The sequence below is a fragment of the Marmota marmota genome, unplaced genomic scaffold, assembly GCF_001458135.2.
Source record: "Marmota marmota marmota unplaced genomic scaffold, marMar, whole genome shotgun sequence".
Classification (NCBI taxonomy): Eukaryota; Metazoa; Chordata; class Mammalia; order Rodentia; family Sciuridae; genus Marmota; species Marmota marmota.
The window spans coordinates 6,876,673-6,896,543 of record NW_026000221.1 but is presented as its reverse complement, the minus strand read 5'-3'; the positions used below and the strand labels follow the sequence as shown (position 1 = coordinate 6,896,543).

Here is a 19,871-nt window from a genome sequence, read left to right as displayed (position 1 = left end):
CAAATTTTTTTTTTTTTTTTTTTTTTGGTGGGGGGTGGCGGGTACAGAGAATTGAACTCAGGGGTGCTCAACCACTGAGCCACATCTCCAGCCCTGTTTTATATTTTATGTAGAGACAGGGTCTCACTGAGTTGCTTAGCACCTCGTTTTTGCTGAGGCTGGCTTTGAACTCATGATCCTACTACTTCAGCCTCCCAAGCTGCTGGGATTACAGGTGTACTTCACTGCGCCCAGCTCCCCCCAATTCTTTACATTGAAGTGCCCACCAAGGCTTTGTGTGAATGTGGGTCAGAGCTGGAGCTGGGCAGAAATGCTCTCACCTAGACTGGGAATGTAGCTTAATATCAGAGCACCCACCTAGCATGTGTGAGGTCTTAGGCTTGATCCTCAGCACTGCCAAAAAAATAAAAAACTAGATCCTCTACCAACAAAACGACAACAGGGGGAAAAAAATTCTTTCAGCTGAGAGTATCCATGTTTAAATGAAATAAAATTTCTCTTTGGATTTGCTTGGGCTGAGCATCTTGTGGGTGGGGCATTGGTCACCCCTTCCCCGCCCCACCTACCTTTCAGTTGTAGTGTCCACTAGGTGTAGAATGGTAGTGAGTCATGGCTGAAGCCCATTGAAATTCCTCTCAGCCAGGTGCCTGCTGAACCATTTAAGGTAGAATAAAGACAGTTCCTGGCAATTTTCTCTACTAATCTTCTCAGTCTCTGTACCCCAAGAGTTATTATGTATGGTTTATTTGTGATTGCCACAGCAATCTTCTGTGGGTGTCCAAGTAGAGGACAATAGTGGACCTCACAGAGTTCTGTGCTGGGAGAGGGATAGCAGGATCTGTGAGGGCACACATGCCCTCAATCCTGGCACCTGTGGGAAACCAAGTGTGACTGTGCTGTCTGATCTTCTGTTTCTAGAGGGTGGCACCCTCCACTGTTTTCTGAGTTGTAGCTCCTATTCCTCACCATTTGTCACTTTCAGCAGGTTTGTATTGTTTACTCCACTGAGCCAGGTCTGTCTCATAATCACCTGCTGGGGCAATGTAGTGGGGTGATCACAGGGTCCCAGAGATAGAAATATGTAGGAATTTCTGACCTCCAGAGCAGCCCTGACTTAAACAGAGGTCTTTTCTCTATATGGCAAACATCAATGGCACCCTGGGAATTCCCAGGGAAATATAATAGTGAATTCCTTCTCCAAAGTCAACCCACTGTGCAGACACCATACCTCTTTGTGTCTTTAGGCTATAAACCTGCCTTGTGCCAGCTGCTGCAGGAACAGAACTTGCTGGGACTGTCTTTCATCTTCATTTCTGGATAGGGGAGATTCCCCTCCCCCATGGAGCCAGGCTGCTAGTGCTGTGGTATTTTGTTTCTCTTACGCTCTTGTCGCCAGTCTCTGGATTTTACAAAGTTTCTACTCTTCTGATGTTGGATTCCAATAGTTAGTATCCCACAGTCACTGAACTCAGTATACAGCTACACACCTGTTACATTGGTTCTACTCCACAGAGGAACCAGGGAATGCTGGGTACCTCTGTCTTGCCATCTTATCCCTCCCTATCCTCATCTTTCTTATCTCAGTGCTTTTGTTCTTGCTCTTCCTTGTATACATTATCTTCCAATCCCATCCCATATACCCAGCATATACCTGGCCTGCCTTCACATCCTTCAGATCTTGGTTCAAACTATATTTGTTATAAGCCCCTTATTTAAAATTGTTAACCACCCACATACGCATGGTCTATTTAGAATTGCAAGCCAATTATGTATACCCCATTCTTTTTTTTTTTTAAATGTTTTTATTTAGTTAGTTAGTTAGTTTTTGGCGGACACAACATCTTTGTTTGTATGTGGTGCTGAGGATCGAACCCAGGCCGCACGCATGCCAGGCGAGCGCGCTACCGCTTGAGCCACATCCCCAGCCCTACCCCATTCTTTAATCACTTTTCTGGCTTTATTTTTTTCCATATCACTAATATTTTATGACTGACCTGTATTTAACTGTTTATTGTCTGCCTTTTGCCTCTTAATTTGAGCCTTAGCAAAACAGATTTTTGCCTGTTTTTTCTACTGATACATTCACCCAGCCTATAGCACGCTGGGCACATAGTGAAGGAGACACCTTCATCAATCCTTTGCATTCATGACACCCAAAACTGTTTCCAAATCTGCATTTGTTGCCTCTATGCTGCATGGTCCCCTTTCCATCTGCTCACCAGGCACGTCTTCTATACTACCATTTTAGCATCTTACACTGGACACTTTGAATTATTAACTTATATTAATTGTACAGATTATTGGGTTTGACTGAAATTTCCATACATGCATATTTTGATTGTATCTACCTTCCCTGCCACCTCTTCTACCTGTCCCTTTCCCTTCCCTAATAATGCCTCTTATTACTTTCAGGTTTGTTTGTTTCAGGACTAGTTGGAGGATAAGAGAAAAGTCACCTACAAGTAGTTTTCATAAAAAACAGAAAACGTGTACTTGTTTTTCTGTGTCTGACTTATTTTACTTAACACAGTGACCTCCATTTTGCATTTTTTCTTTATGATTGAATAATACTCCATTTGTGTGTGTGTGTGTGTGTGTACACACATGTACACACTATCTCTTTCTTCATCCATTTTTCTGCTGTCAGGTACCTCAACTGATTTTGTAACTTGTCAATTGTGAATAGTGCCACAGTGAACATGGGTATATGGTATCTCTTTTGTATATTGACTTCATTCTCTTCTGGTGTGTAGCTAGGAGTGGTATAACTGGAACCATTATGCACTATTGATGGAATTATAAATTAATAAAGCCACTATGGAAAACTGGGAAGGTGACATTTATAATCACCATCATTCTTCTCTTCCTCACAAGCCTGTTAGTGCTAGGCAGGAATGTGGAATAACTAACCACCAGATCTACTGATTTTTTTTCAGAGAAGCCAGCAGTCCATGATTTGGGGTGTTTATTTTCTAGACTTTTTGTTTTCAATTTGCTGGCTAAGCCAGTTGTCACCCCCATAGGTCACTAATTTACAATCTCAGATCTATAGATTAAGAGCAATATTATTTATTAAGCAGGCAGTTACTGTTCTGTATTTTCCATTCATAATCCTCACACCAGCTTTCTAAGAGTAGGTATTTCAATAATGAGTTCAATCAGAGAAACAAAACCACTATTAGTATTAAAATATAAAGGAGGGCTGGGGTTGTAGCTCAGTGACAGAGCACTTACCTAGCACATGTGAAACACTGGGTTCAATCCTCAGCACCTCATAAAAATGAATAAATAAAATCAAGGTATTGTGTCCATATACAACTTTAAATTTAAAAAAATAATAAGGGATATATTATAGGAATACAATTTTACACAATTATGGAAGAAGATGGAGAAAAGCATACAAGGGGTAGTTGAGAGTCTGGATTAGAGAAAAGTTACCTACAAGCCATCATGAACACTGGCAGAGGTGGACAAGCCAGACCATACAGGGGAACCTAGAAAGCCAGATATCTCCTCTGCCTGGGTATGAATATAAGTAGAGAAGTGTGGAGGGCTATTACTCCTGTATCTGGCCCTGGTATCACCAGGGCAAAGAAAGAAGAATTTGGAAAAATAAAGCTAGCACCTCTGCCTTTGTTGTTATCTCCTTCATCTACAACTTGTGTAATGACTGCTGCTTCATTTCTGCTTTACATATCTCACTCAGATTTTTCTAACTTCAGATCATACAGTGAAGGGGTTTTTGGAAAAATAATTCTTGCTTAACAAAGTTGAAAAACCACCACAGTAATTATAGTCAGTTTTGTTAGAGATTTTGCTATTCCAGAGTGTCATAACCCACTTAATAAACTTTCCCATCAACACTGTCCTACCTGTGTTCAGGTCCCTTAGTTTAGTCCAGAACTCATTTTCCTTCTAGCTTTACAGACCCATGTATGAATGATCCCTCCAGACACTCTAGGCTTAGAGAAAATGTATTCTTTAAACATTTGCACATTTTTCAACTTTGCTAATATTCTTTTTCCTTTCCTTCTCCTTGTTTTTTTTTCTTAATATTCAAAGAGTTTGACGTTTCTATGCCTTATTCCAGTGTCGCCTTTATAAAATTCCCATTGTCTTTTGTCCCCAACTGCTCCTGAGCAATTATTCCCTTTTTCATGTCTGTAGCACTTGGTCCATATCATGTTTATGGTACTTTCATTTGCCTCATCTTTGCTGCTAGATTGTAAGGTAATCATGTTTTATTCGTGTCTTTCTTTGTGTACCCCTGTACATTATAGTTGTCCAATTGGCATTCGATGACTTGGTCATCCTGTATTCCACTTTGCATCACTAGCCTGGAATGTCAAATTTGGAAATTATCTGCTACAGTTTGATAATAACCTAGTTTCTTCATGTGCTTTTCTTCCTTGTTCCCCAAAAATTATTTATGTTTTTTTATTTTGTTTTTCTCTTCAGCTTCTCTTGTCCAACTCACTTAGCTATAGTTTGTCAGAAAAACTTAAGAGAGCTGGTGTGGTGGTGTATGTCTGTGATCCCAGCAACTGTAGGCTGAGTACTGGAGGATTTCAAGTTCAAGGCCAGCCTCAACTTAGTGAGACCCCTCTCTCAAAATTTAAAATAAAATAAAAAGGGCTGTGAATGTGGCTCAATTTTTAAGCACTCCTATGTTCAGTCCCCAGTAACCCCTTCCCCCAAAATGGAACAAAACAAAAAACTAAACAGACATAACCTAGACCATGATCATCAAATCTGGTGATTCTAAATGATGTTCCTATGGTAGAATAGTTTTAGAATTCCTTAATGTGCTTTGAAAGAATTGGATTTAACTACTTTCTTAGGGATAAAATTGTTTTTTTTCTCTCAAGACTTATAATAGAAAAATTCAGATAAATTAATTCATGGATTTTTTTATTTTTTATTTATTTATTTTAAACATTTATTTTTTAGTTGTAAGTGGACACAATACCTTTCTTTATTTTGTTTTTATGTGGTCCTGAGGATCGAACCCAGTGCCTCATGCATGCTAGGCGAGTGTTCTTCCTCTGAGCCACAACCCCAGCCCTGATTTTTTTTTTTTTAAATCTCTGCTTTTTAAGCTAGAATAGAAATGTGGAATCTCTTTGTTCTTAATTTTATCTCAACATTCAATTCCCTTGAATTTATTTCACTTTACATTTTTCATGTGGTGTTTAAGTACAAAATGATGTACTTGTTTATGTGTCTTATTTATTTCATTTTCTCTAGCCATTTGATTGTTGACTACCCTAAATGACACATTTCAGAGGACATGGTTTCTTTTCAATATCTTAGTATATGCAAATGCTATAAGAATGCTTAAAACTGAGCTGTAAAACCTTATGCCAGCAAGTTAACCTGTAACTGTGAACACTGTTAAAATGTCAGTAGATCATAGAATGCAGAACTAAGGTCTGTAGTTCCTACTTCACCCTGCACCTGGAAGAACTGGACTAGATGTTTGTTAGGAGAAAACCTGTGGTTCCTTCCAACTGAAATATTTTATTACTGTGGTATTCTTCAAATTCTCCATAACTGCAGCATATCACTTCAGATGGCAAATTTTTAAATTATTTCACTTGGAGAAATTTCTTTTTTTATTCATTTACTTATGCATTCTTTAATATTCTCTTATTGTTATGTGCCTTAAAGAAGTAATTTTTAATGTCTTCAACTAAGGCAAAATGAATGAACAGAGCATAACCTTTCCTTAATGATTAAGATCATTGTTATGAGACATACTGTAGTATTACACTTTTAATGATAGTATTATACTCTTAAGGATATAATCTTGAAGTATTGTGAAGTATGCAGAGTTTATTGACCTATGTAAGTTCTTATGCTTGTTTTTAATAATATTTCTTAATCTACTTATTAATGAGATGTTACTAGTTTTTGTTTTTTTCTCTACCATCTTCTAATGTTCTACTTTTAAACTACCACTTTAGAACTAGTTTTCAGAATTTTATGTGAAATGAGACTTTTTAAATTATTGGTTTATAATTGTACATATTAGTGGGATTCATTATGCCATATTCATACATTTCTTAACATAATTTGATCAGTCTCATTCCCTAATACCTTCTCTTTCCTCTCCTTCCTTCCTCCCCGATTCCACTTGCACTTCTTTCCTGATTGATCTTCCTTCTAGTAGTAGTAATAGTATTTGTTGTAATGCATTATGATTATATGTATAAGCAGGGTTCATTGTGGTATATTCATACATGGACATAGCATAATTTTGTTCACCATTACTTCAGTACACGCACCATCACTATCGCTTTTCTCTACCAAATAGGTCTTGCTTGTTAGCTCACAAAAACAAGAGACCCTTTTTAAGGGAACGTGGCTTACCTATTGGTAAATGAATTTTAGCTTGAAGCATAGACTTTGTAATAATTGCATCTGGACACTTAAAGCTCAAATTTACTTCTAGAGTTACCATTTCCAAAAACTGAGAAAAATAAAGTGTTCTTATTTTGAATTGTGACTGTTTTCATTAAAGAATCCTAAAAAGTAGTTTAAAGAGTAATACTTAAAGTGCCTCTTTTTTCCTTTTGTTTATCTTTAATAATAATACTTGAAGAAATTAAAATTAGTCATTGAAAAGGAAATATGATTGTGGGTTGTTTAATAGAAATTATTCTAAAGTCTTATGATAAATTTGTTTTGCTTTTCTGTTTTAATTCACTCAAGACTAGAATACATCTCTCAACTAATTGGGGAAGATTCTAAAGATTAAATAATTGTTACTGTCAGTTATTATCATATAAGCAAGATTCATTGTGGTATATTCATTCATGGACATAGCACAATGTGGCAAATTTTGTTCCCCATTATTTCAACACACACACCATCACTATCACCTTGGATTTTCTAGAGGTGATACTCACTTTTCCTTAGAGAATACATCCAAGATTTGAAAGTTAAGAGAATTGTTTGGAGTTAACAAGAGATAATGCCGATGGAAAGTGTTGTGTCTTTTCTAGAAAAGTACTGACTTCATTTCCTAAGGTAAGTACAGTCATCCTTAGTACAAATAGGGGATTGTTCCAGGATCTCTGCAAATGCTGATGCTCAAGTCTCTTATATAAAATGGTGTGGTAATTGCATATAATGCTTTCCTGTATACTTTAAATAGTCTACACTATAATACCTAGTGCAATGTAAATGGCTATGTAGTTTTCGTATTGTTTAGGGAATAATGACAAGGGAAAAAAATCTGTTCTGTACAGGCACAATATTTTTTCAAATATTTTTGATCTTCATTTGGTTACATCCATGGATAAAGAACTCACAAATATAGAAGGTTAGACTCAGGTGATTAGTTGGACAGGGACTTTGTAGCTCCAGATTTTAGTTCCAAATTTGCCATTAACCATGTAATTTTGAACAAATTTCTTAGTCTTATTCTGAGTCTTACTTTTTCTTATAATCAGAATGATTCTTGTAGCTTTAAATTATTTTAAATTTTCTCTGTTTCATCAAATTAACACTAAAGACTTTAGTGATTATTTTGAAATCAATTGTCACTTAAATTTTATTTCACTGTTTTCTAGAATTATTTAACTCTTCCCCCTCCCCAGGCATTTTGTACTGTTTTTATAGGTATCTAATTTGAAGTTTTTAGCATTGTGTGGTTTTGATTAACAGGAGGATCTACTTTTTGTGGCATTGCATCACTATGTCTAATGGGAAAACTAGAAGAAGTTTTTTCAGAAAAAGAATTGAACAGAATAAAGAGATGGTGCATAATGAGGCAACAAAATGGTTATCATGGGAGACCTAATAAACCCGTGGACACCTGTTATTCTTTTTGGGTAGGAGCAACTCTAAAGGTAAGAAAAATAATAAAAATGAGAAACCTGGACTTCATGTTAATTTAAAAATGTTTGATCTTAGTCATGTGCATTAAATGCTATTAAATTTAGACTACTGTTTTACTTGAAATTTTTCCATCTTAATAAAATTCAAGTGATAACAACTTGAGTCTATTACCTACTTAAAATTTAGTAGCATTTGTTATTTATCACTTTCTAGTAATTACACTGTCATAGAAAGACTTGTTATTGAAACAGACTAGAGGTTCGCGTAGTCCAAGCATCTGTCTGAAAGTGGTATCAGTAAAGATTGTATGGAAAGTTACTAATCTTAAATGGTTTTTCAAGGAATGAGCTGTGATTTATCTTTTTTTAAAGTTTTTCTGTTATTATTTTTGTCTAAGTCTTCCAAAACTCATTGACATGCCTCTTTTTACTTTTTGTTATTTAAAGACTGTATACTGTCATATATTCCCATCTTTACTACCTTTTAATATATTTAGTTTTAATATATTAGTTTACTATATTAATTCCATGAAGCTGTTGAGCCAATAAATATCTGTAAGTTTTATGTATCTTAAAAATAGCTTTTTACTTTTAAGAAGTATCACCTAGTTCCGATAGTCTAGAATCTAAATAGTCTGTATTCATCTTCTATGTAATATCCTAATTTTTTCCCTTAAACAAAATTTATGTATATGATTAAAACAAATTTAGAACAGAAAATTATTTAAAATGAAAGAAATAATGTCTGTTTCTCCTTCTAGTGCTATTTCTCACATGTGCTAGTTTTATTTATTTTTTAATCATGGGAAATTTTAAAAGTACTCAAAACTAGGGAGAATGTTTTACTTGAAATTTTTCCATCTTAATAAAATTCAAGTGATAACAACTTGGTATGGTATTTGCATATAATGCTTTCCTGTATACTTTGTATAAATATCCATCAACCATTATCAATATTTATCCCTAAACTAGTCTTTCTTTAACCATACTTGTCCTATTTCTCTCCCATTCACCATATTATTTGAAAGCAAATCTGAGATATATTATCTGGAAATTCTTCAGTATAATCTCTGAATGAAAACAGCTTTTTAAAAAAACAGAACCTTAGGGCTGGGAATATAGCTCAGTTGGTCGAGAGCTTGCCTCGCATGCACAAGACCCTAAGTTCAATCCCCAGCACTATGAAAGAAGAAAAAAAAAAAACCCAAAACACACAACCTTAGTAGCATCACATCCAAAAAATCAGCCACAATTGCTTATTATCATTAAATATCCAATCCATGATGGTATATATTTCCCATTACATTATATCAAGAAGCACATATCTGGTGGTTTCTCCTTTTATTTCTCCTTTTATCAGAGGGCTTCAAAATTGCCATCCTGATTTCTTCCATTAAGTTTCCATCAATTTTTTTGTTTTTCTACTTGTTTTATTGTAAAATATATATACTTGTCAGTTTAACAATTTGTAAGTATGTAAATCAGTGGTATTTATATTCACAATGTTGTAAAACCATCACCACCATCTGTACTGACTTTTTCATCACCCACAACATAAATTCTGTATTCATTAAATCATTAAACAATAACTTCCTATTCTCTTCTCCCAGCCCCTGCTAACATCTGTTCTACTGATTCTGTGAATTTGTCTGTTTAGTTACTTCATAAAAGTGGAGTCAGACTACTTGTCCTTCTGTTATCTGCCTTATTTCACTTAGCATATGTTTTCAGGGTCCATGTTTTATAGCTTATATCAAATTGTTGTTCCTTTTTATGACTGAATAATATTCCATTATATGTCTATGCCACATTTTGCTTATTTTTTATGATCACTTGGGTTGTTACCACTTATTGGTTGTGTGAATAAGGTTGCTATGAACATGCTGTACAATATATGATCGAGTCCTTGTTTTCATATTTGGGAATGTTAGACCCAGGAGTTGAATTGCTGGGTCATACTTTTTGAGGACCCACCAAACTGTATCCCACAGCAACTGCCCTGTTTTGTATTCCACAATCCTCACCAACATTTTCTTCTATTTTGTGGTGGTTGTTGTCATTCAGTTGGTTCTTGTGGGTCTGATGTGGTTATCTCATTGTGGTTTTGATTTATTTTTCCTGAGTAATTACTGATGTTGAACATTATCATTGTTACTGAGTTACAAGAGTTGTTTATTCTACATGTTAGTCCCTTAGCAGATAATATGGTTTGAATTTTTTTTCTTCCATTTCTCAACTTGCCTTTTTACTCTGTTCATAATAATTTAATGAACAAAAATTTTTAATTTTGATGCAGTCCAGTTTAATCTGTTTTTTAATTTGACATCTATAAAATTATTGTCCAATCGGAGTCATAAAGATTTTTCCTAGTGTTTTTTTTCCTAATAGTTTTATAGTTGTAGTTGTTTATAAATAGTCTTTTTGTCAATCTTGAGGTAATTTTTATACATGACATAAAGTAAGATCCAATATCATTCTTTTACATGTCAGGTTTCCCAGCATCTCTTTGATAGTCTTGGCATCCGTGTCAAATCAATTAACCATATAGGTGAGGATTATTAAAACTTTGTAATAAGTTTTAAAATCAAGAAATGTACCCCTTCTAACTTCCATTGTTTTTAGGACTGTTTTGGCTGTTGGGGCCCCTTGCAGTTTCATATGAATTTTGGTGATTGAGTCCCATTTATTAAAAAAGAAAAAAAAAAAGCTTCTGGAATTTTGATAGGGATTGTGTATATATATAGATATCCAAAGGTTGTATTGACATCTTGACAATGTTAATGAGCATGGGATGTCTTTCTATTTATATAGGTGGTCTTTAATTTCTTCCAGAAATGTTTTATGGTTTTTAGTGCATAGGTTTTTCATCTCCTTGGCTAGATCTATTTCTAAGTACTATTTAATTATTTTAAATGCTTATAAATAGAATCGCTCTTAAAATTTGCATTTGGATATTTATTGTTAATGTTTAGAAACCCATCAACTCTTATGGAGTGGTTTTAGCAGCTATTGAATATATCACATCACTTGTGTCAGTAAGGGATTATAAACAGTGATAGTCTTATCATTCCTTCTAAATTTATTAACATTCCTTTATAAATAATTTTACCTTAACATGAGTATAGTTTGTACAGAGAAAGGCAGATTATTTCTTTATAATTTTAATAGTGTATGGCATAGTAGGTTGGTTCCCTAGTATCCCCTCAAGTTTTCCAATGAAATGGGGTGGGTTTTTCTTTTTTTCTTTTCTTTTTTTTTGTACTATCTTTGTGAACTCATATATTTTAATGTTTTCATTCTTTATGTTTTTCTTTTTTTTTTTTTTTAGAGAGAGAGAGAGAGAATTTTAATATTTATTTTTTAGTTTTCGGCAGACACAACATCTTTGTATGTGGTGCTGAGGATCGAACCCGGGCTGCACACATGCCAGGCGAGCGCGCTACCGCTTGAGCCACATCCCCAGCCCCTCTATATGTTTTTCAATGTTTCAGTTGTCCCATCTGTGGTCTCTTGAAGATTTTTGCTGTGACTTCAGCAACCACTTTTAGACATTTCTTTTGTAGTTTTTGTGGACATTGCTGTAACTTTATAAGCTGGTTTTATTTATTTCTTGTTTTGGTACCAGGGGATGAACTCAGGGGCGCTTAACCACTGAGCCACATCCCCAGCCTTTTTTGTAAATATTTTATTTAGAGATATGGTCTCACTAAATTGCTTAGGGCCTAATCTTATAAAAGTTGCTGAGGCTGGATTTGAACTTGTGATCCTCCTGCTTCAGCTTCCTGAGCCACTGGGATTAGAGGCATACACAACCATGTTTAGCCTATGCTGATTTCTTAACAGCTTTAACGTTTTCTTTTAGCTATGAAATATTTAGGATTTAGGCTCCCTTTTTTTTCCAGCATATTGTTGTTGACTACATTATATTTACTTCTGAAACTTTCCTCCTGCCCTCTAAAACTGTCACGTTCAGTAACTATTCATATGGTGTGATTACTATCGGATCTTTTGTGTTTTCCCTATAAGTAAAATTCTACACTTTGGAAACCAGTAATAAACACCTATTATGACAATGTAAATATTGTTCATTGTTGAAGCAAGTACTGTATTGGATTATAATTTCTTGGACTGGAGATGTAGCTCAATGCTACAGCACTTGTCTAACATGCACAGGCCCAATCCCCCGTAGTATAAATTTCTTCTTTTAGGTAATAATGGGAAATGTGTCAGTCTTATGCCACTGAATGAGAAATGTGTCAGTCTCTTTCCTTATATTCTATTCATTGAATCAAAATATGTAAGTTTGTTTCTTATTTGTATTATAATTTTCTTAAAGGTAATTTTTTGAGAAATAATCCTTGTTCATCAGTCACTAATATCTTTCCTGGTTCTCTGATTTATGAGTACACTTGAAACTACTTGCATCTTCAGAAATTTCTTGAACCCTTACCTACTGTCTACGACTTCTTTGTGCCTGTCACAGTTTTTTTTTTTTTCTTTTTAATGGTTCTTCAGAGAGAAGATAAATACATGACATAAATCATTAAGCTACAAAGTTTTTTTATGTTGCAGTCATATTTGTCTCACTTTTATCTTTCCTAACTATAGAGCTGTAATTTTTTACTTTTCTCATATAAAACTATCTCTAGCATCTGGTTCATGATTTTGCTTTCTCTTTTTTTTTTTAGTATTTTGAGTTCTAGTTACTATTTGCAACAAATAGATCAAAAGCCTATCAGAAAAGTTAAAATATGATTAGATAAAATAGTTCTTTTTTAAATGGCTGATTATGTTGAGTAGATTGAGGAAGTTATGTTTTGAATGTAGCTTAATGTGGTACAAAGAGCCTAGTTGCACCTGGTTCAGAGAAGGAAATAGCAAATCAATAAAAGGAGAGTAGACTTTGCAAAGAAGATTTAAAAAAAAAAATAGATCATGTAGCTAACTAATTTTAAGTGCTGAAAAGTCCTGAGATTTCCTCTGTGAGCCTTAGCTAGAGAAAAGCATATCTAAATGATGCATACCTGAAATGTGAACCAAAGACCAATATAAAAGTTTTATATCAATTAATTTTGTCATTTCAGCTTCTGAAAATTTTTCAATACACTAACTTTGAGAAAAATAGAAATTACATCTTATCAACTCAAGATCGCCTTGTAGGGGGATTTGCCAAATGGCCAGATAGTCATCCAGGTAATTATTTTCTGTATGAATACAGAATAGTTTTTATTTTTTGTGTAGATCTTTAACTTCTTTTCTACAAAGATCAGTTGCTAACTTGGACATTTGTGTAAATATTTAAAAATTTGTAAAACTATTGAGTTTTTTACAGATAGATTACCGTGTCTCTGATTACAGTTTCTCTGGAGCCTGTACACCAGAGAGTTCTAGTAAGTCTAGTAGCATATTTGACATGAGGAGATTTTTATATACTTTTATGGAAGGAACTTTTGTAAAAAGTGACTTTTATTATGAAGTAAATACATCTTTACCTTATTAAGTTAAAGTAGGTAGTGTCATCACCTACAGATAAGACTTTTTTAAAGAAACTATTTGAGATTTGAAACAAGTTCTGTTCTTTTTGACTTAAAAATTTTTTTGAGGGGGAAAAAAAAGCTTTACTTCATCTGTAAATATTTTAATTTAATTAATATAAGATTCTATTTTTTATTATTCTATATGTATATTATGCCTCTTCCCTTACTCCTCCTTTCTGTGGTACTTGGAATAGAACCCCAAGGTACTCTACACTCCACTACTGAGCTATATCCCCTAGCCATTTTTATTTTGAGACTGGGTTTCCTTAAGTTCCCCAGGCTGGCCTCAAGCTTGAAATTCTCCTGCCTCAGCCTACAGCATAGCTGGAATTACAGGAATGTGAAGCTGAGCCTGACACTTTCATGCTTTCTTTTTCACCTTTTTTCCTGGAACAATTTTCTAGTTTCTAAAAAATGAACCTCATTGTTGCTTTGTGTGCCTTATAATTTTAAAATAACTCTATGAAATAACATAACAGTACAAAGGAAATTAAGCTTAATATTTCTAGTCTGAAAATTATAGGAAATAAAGCCAGAATAAAACTAAGCAGTAATGCTTAATGAAGTTTGATTTGGTAAGATGTTTTGAAGTTTAATAGATCTTAATGTCATACATGCTGGCCAGTTCAAAAATAAGAAAAAATCTTGGCCACTGCAAAACTGTTCTTTTATAATGTTCCCACAACAACACAGTTCTGAGCTTTTCAGAATTTTTATTTTAAAGAGAGAGAATTTTTTTTTTTAATATTTAGTTTTTAGTTATCGGCGGACACAACATCTTTGTTTGTATGTGGTGCTGAGGATCGAACCCAGGCCGCACGCATGCCAGGCGAACGCGCCACCGCTTGAGCCACATCCCCAGCCCCAGAATTTTTTAAATAAGGCTCCAGGAGACAAATGATTTCAGTCTCTACACTTTTTTTTTCTTTTTTTTTTTTTTAAGAAGATTGGTGTCCCCTTGAAGATGTGAAAGTGTAGTGAGGCCACTACAAAAGAATTGTTATTGTAACCAAATAGAATGTGAGTTTGCTTGCTTGTTTGTGGTCAGGTCAGATATTTTTAGAATGGCTGACATAATCCTAAATAGAAGAACTAAATATGAGACAACATTCCAGAATGCATTATTTTTAGATTTAACACAATATTAGTATATGGTTTAAGAATTGCCATACTTAAAACTTAAAGGTAGGAGGGTAAGCTATATTGCTTAGATTCAGAGGTAGACTTATTTTCCTTTCTAATATAGAGTGACAGGCATTTGTTTCCATTTTGTGTAATAAGCAAAAGGAAAAACCCACTAAAGTGAGAGGTCTTTTATATTACTGCTATTCTTTCTTTGTCCTCAGAGAATATTGGTAGTTGCATCTTCTCTTGTTGTAACTGTTCTTCTTAGTTATTAATAATTTCATTAATAAAATATTTTAATATCCGATTTGTTTTAATTGGTTTTTGAAACTGAGAAAGTAAGCATTTCAAAAACTGTATTTTGCCTTTCTTAAAATTTAATTTTAATGTAGATTTTTTGTAGCTAAGATATTTTGTAGCATGTACAGATGCCTGTTAGGATTTTTTAAATGTCTTCTTTTCAGATGCTTTGCATGCATACTTTGGGATCTGTGGCCTGTCACTAATGGAGGAAAGTGGAATTTGTAAAGTTCATCCTGCTCTGAATGTAAGCACACGGACTTCTGAACGCCTTAGAGATCTTCATCAAAGCTGGAAAAACAAGGACTCTAAACAGTGCTCAGAGAATGTACATATCTCCACATGACTGATTTTAGATTAGGGGGGTGGGATTTGTAGCCTAACTGTAGCTCAAGGTTAAAAGCCATGTATAACCAACCAAGTGTGCTCTTTTTTTAAGGGATAGAGTCTTACAATCAAAACTCATACTGATATCACTTTGGAAAATGGTCTTGAGCCAGTAACCTTTGTACTAGGTTTCAAGAAAATCTTTGTTGAAGTTTGAACCACATTGGATTCTGTTGTGGTTCTTAAATGTTTATACAATATTTCTAAGAAGTTCTTTGAGGTAAATTAACTGTATGTATGTAGGTTATCTTTTTTAAAACTCCTAGTACAAATTGTATCTTATATAAAGTGAACACAAATCTTCAAAACAAGTTTGTACTTCATATAGCATTGATAATCTTCAGTTGAGGACTTAATGATCATTTAAAAATCTTGACTGCTGATGTTAAAAAAAATTGCATTAATGAATTAAGTATCTGGGATTAGTCTTTGAAAACAGATGATCCCATAATTTTTTTTTTTTTTTTTTTTTTTTTTTTANAACATAACTGGTAGTCACACCAGCAATGTCTACATATACATAAAGATCCACACAGCACAAAACTTTCTCTTTCATAATCACAATTAAATTATTCTTTCCTCAGTTACATAATAGTTTTCTTAAAACAATCTCCCTTTAGAAAACTATCTTATTAGTTAGGCTTATTTACTTTTTTCCAGTCATTAATTTCATTTATATTGGCCACATACGTTTAATTGGCACACTTCAGAATGGCTTATTTTATCTTATTCTGAAGTGTGCCAATTAAACGTATGTGGCCAATATAAATGAAATTAATGACTGGAAAAAAGTAAATAAGCCTAACTAATAAGATAGTTTTCTAAAGGGAGATTGTTTTAAGAAAACTATTATGTAACTGAGGAAAGAATAATTTAATTGTGATTATGAAAGAGAAAGTTTTGTGCTGTGTGGATCTTTATGTATATGTAGACATTGCTGGTGTGACTACCAGTTATGTTTTATTTTAATCTCATATCATTAGTTGTCTTTTCTAGGGGTGGGGGAGAAAACATTCTTATATAGAAGGAAAAGCATTTAGTGTTTCTGTTTATATTTCTAAGATTCATGATACTGAAAATTATACTTTTCTAATAGTTACTTTTAGCCATTTAAAATTTTTGTTGACACCAGTGTGTTATTAGCTGTTCTTATTTCAAACTATCTGGTTGCGCATCCCTAATCCAACAATCTGAAATCTAGAATAGTTCAAAATCCAAACTTTTTGAGTGCCAACATGACACTCAAGTAGAAAATTATCTGACCTCTTACGACAGATTACAGTGAAAATGTAATAAACACAGTAAAAATGTATAAAATTAGCTTCAGCTATTTATGTAAGGTATATATGAAACAAATTCATTGTGTTCTGACTTAGGTCTCATTCACAAGATATTATGTATATGCACATATTCTAAAATCTGGGGAAAAAATGAAAATCTAAATCACTTCTGATCCTAAGCATTTTGGATAAGGAATATTCGACCTGAAATAATTTTCTAGCTTTTTCAAATTAAATAAAAAATTTAAATGCAAAAACAGAACCTCCCAAATAAATTCAATGGTGCAGCTCCATACATAGTCATAGTAGTTTATATTTTTATATTTTCAGGTAAGTGGTAGGGGAATGTAACCATTTAGAGGATAAGAATTAGAGTTGCACTTTTGTTCATTACTTTGTATTAATTCAGTGAATTAGCTAATCACAAAGGTGATGTTGTAAAGACTCTACATTAGTAGTCAACCTGTCAATAAATCACATCTATCACTTAGTCACTTTCAGAGATATGAGTCTGATACTGATATGGAGAAGGAAATCTCACTAATGGAGCTAGATTTAAGTTAATCTTGGTAATGATAAAAGTTGAATCATTAGTTCTACAGACATCAATATAAAAACTAAGTTGTGTTCTCTTTAAGAATTACAAATATTTTCAATTTATTTAATTTCTTGCCTAATTTCAAGAATATTCTAAAATAACCCTTCCCAAGGGAAACCTAGCATGTACTTGGAAAAATGATTTGTTTATTAGAATCATTGGTATGTTTAGTTTTAAACTGGAATTTGCAAAATCAGATGTATTTTATTAGAAATAAAATAGTGCTGGGGGTAGCTCAGTGATTCAGTGTTTGTCTAGCATTTGTGATTCCCTGAGTTCAATCCCCAGCTTCAGAAACAAAAGGAAGAAAAAAATCTTCCAGTGGTAGGGAAAAAAATAGACTTATCAAAAGATATTATTCTTCCATGAGTTATTCAAGTTGCTTTTAAATCCTCACAATTTAAGATATCCCTATCTCAAAGTCAGTCATCTATTAGAGGTTGAGAGTTAAAATAACATGTATATAATGGCTTTATGAGTATGTAGAAATCCCACATTTTTCCTGAGTCACTAACAAGGTTAGAAGATAAGAAAAGTACTAATAGTAATTATATTCATAAATGAAAGTTAAGTGAATTCTAATGTAAAAGTCATTTATAAAACTGTTAGATATTTTCTAACTCCTTGAATAATTTAATAGCAAAAGAATATTAATAATAGAATGATTCTAATTGATACACACTGAGAGACAAAGTTTCTTGTGAAACTTTAGAGGCCAGTGAATGTTCACTTTTCACCAAAACATACTGACCAAAAAATATTGGGCTGTTGTGAGTTTTGGAAAGACTATTTCTAACTTTGTAAAAATAATTCACAAGAAAAGTATTGATTAATAAAGTAAATTATATACAATATTTTACAAATATACTTGGTTCTTTAGAAGTAGTGGTGGAATGAGAAGAAAACTATGAAGATCAAACTCAAATAACTGTTCCCAGGGTCTAAATTTTCTCTTCTCTAGCAGTTTTTGGTTTGGTGGGGGTTTTTTGTTTTTGTTTTTGTTTTTGTTTTTGAAGATAGTAGAAGTTACTGTTAACCTGTTTACTATCTATAGTGTGTTAAATTTGATTTGTAATATGTATTGAGGATTTTTTTAGACTCTTATTCATAAGTAACCTAAATTCAAGTAGAAATTTTGCTAATAGAGGTATGTAGTTTGAAAATTCTTGGACCTGATCATATTGGATTGTTAATGAGAAGATGCTCTGGAATCAGGTGGTTTGGGTTTATATCTCAAATCTGCCAGTTCAGCATTATCTTGGACCCCAGGTACCCCATTGGTAAAATGAGGAAAATATTAAAACTTAATTTACAGGATTGGTTAAGAATTAAATGAGGTGTTACATGTAAACACTTAGCATAGTGCCTGAAATACAGCATATTCTTAATTATAGTGTCATAATCACAAAATTATTTTTAAAGCCTCTAATCTACAATAAAGGTCTTAACAGAATGTAAACTCAGGGAAGATGATGGCAGCAGTGTAGTTTTTAATCTCTCCATAAGAAGACAGAGTAATTGGGGTAGCTACAGACACACTGTCTACAAAACTAGATGGCAGGGAATTCCTATGAACCTGATAATACAAGTAAAAGAATAAAACGCTGACTCACGTGGTTTCACCATCTGTGAGGAAGGCAGCTGGTTTCTGAGCCTTGCAAGTTAGAGAACTATGACAGTATGCAGAGCTGCTCACTACAAAGTGCAGTGGGCCACCTGAGAATAGATGCTAAAATGGGGAAGAGTTCTACAGAGTCCCATCTGCAGGCAGGTGAGTCTTAAAGCAATATGATAAGGTCTGATGGTTACACTAGAGCAGCCTGGGTTTTATACTGTGTACTTTTTGAAAGTAATAAGACAACACTGCAAAAAACTGCTGAAATTAGAATCCAGGGTGGACAAGACAGGTACAATAGGATTAAAAAAAGAGAGAGAAGTAGTCAAGAAGGCCAGTAGATAAAAATATATAAACACGGAAACACAATCATTTAAATCAATGTGGGGTGGAGAGGGGAAGGAGTTCTGGGTTTGTGAAGCTGAAAAAGTTAACCTAGAGTACCCCTTCTTCCCAAAAGCATAGGAAAACTCGCTTTTTTAAAAAACTAAACAAGATTGCTGTCCATTGACATTCAAAGTTAGTATAAGAAATAGGAAATAAGTACATCAACATCCCATAGACAATGAAAACACACCAGAGAGACATGATTTCAAGACATATAGAAACCTAATGCTTCAAAACAAAAAGCAGTTATGAGAGCAATTATAGTGTCTGTATGGTATCAGTAGTCTTAAAAGCTGAAGTAAACACAATTAAGGAATTAGTAAAGATAAAAGCAAAAAGTATTGATCCCAGCATTGCAGAGAAAACCAAAAGTAATTGGTAGAAAACCAGAACAGTAGAGCCAATAAACTGACAAGCTGATTCTTTGGGTTGGGGGATGAAGCTCAATTAAATACACAAACTATCAACTGATTTGTTTTTTAAAAAGGAGGGGGAGAGGAAGCACAAATAAGAAAAACTTAAAATGACAAGGGGGGATAACCATAAAACAAGATTTTTTTAACTGATTTTTTAATACAAGTTAGAAAGCTTTATAAAGAAAAATGCAAATTGCCAAAATTTAATACATACAGAAAACCAAACAAACTAGGCATAGAAGAAACAAGTAATTAAAGGATCTCCTACCAAAAATAAGCATTTAGACCCAGATTGTCATTCTTACCATACATTTAAGATCAGATATTCCCAGTGTTGCTTAAACAACTCCAAGGAGTAGACAGAAGAATCTTGAACCTTAAA

At 33.7% G+C, this 19,871-nt stretch overlaps 1 protein-coding gene and 1 long non-coding RNA gene across 3 annotated transcripts in view; both read left to right on the top strand.

The window, feature by feature from the left end:
* Positions 1 to 15,658, top strand: part of Pggt1b (protein geranylgeranyltransferase type I subunit beta) — a 55,714-nt gene extending 40,056 nt beyond the window's left edge. For both annotated transcript variants that reach the window (XM_015488597.2, XM_015488596.2), the window contains 3 exons: positions 7,672 to 7,856; positions 12,929 to 13,037; positions 14,971 to 15,658. In XM_015488597.2, the coding sequence (XP_015344083.1) occupies positions 7,672 to 7,856; positions 12,929 to 13,037; positions 14,971 to 15,152 (476 nt within the window). In that variant the 3' untranslated portion in view covers positions 15,153 to 15,658. The remainder of the gene's footprint in view (positions 1 to 7,671; positions 7,857 to 12,928; positions 13,038 to 14,970) is intronic.
* Positions 15,659 to 15,895: 237 nt separating this feature from the next.
* Positions 15,896 to 19,166, top strand: LOC125612998. Its single transcript, XR_007343510.1, has 2 exons — positions 15,896 to 18,557; positions 19,083 to 19,166. It is a non-coding gene; the product is annotated as an uncharacterized LOC125612998 (long non-coding RNA).
* Positions 19,167 to 19,871: the final 705 nt, after the last annotated feature.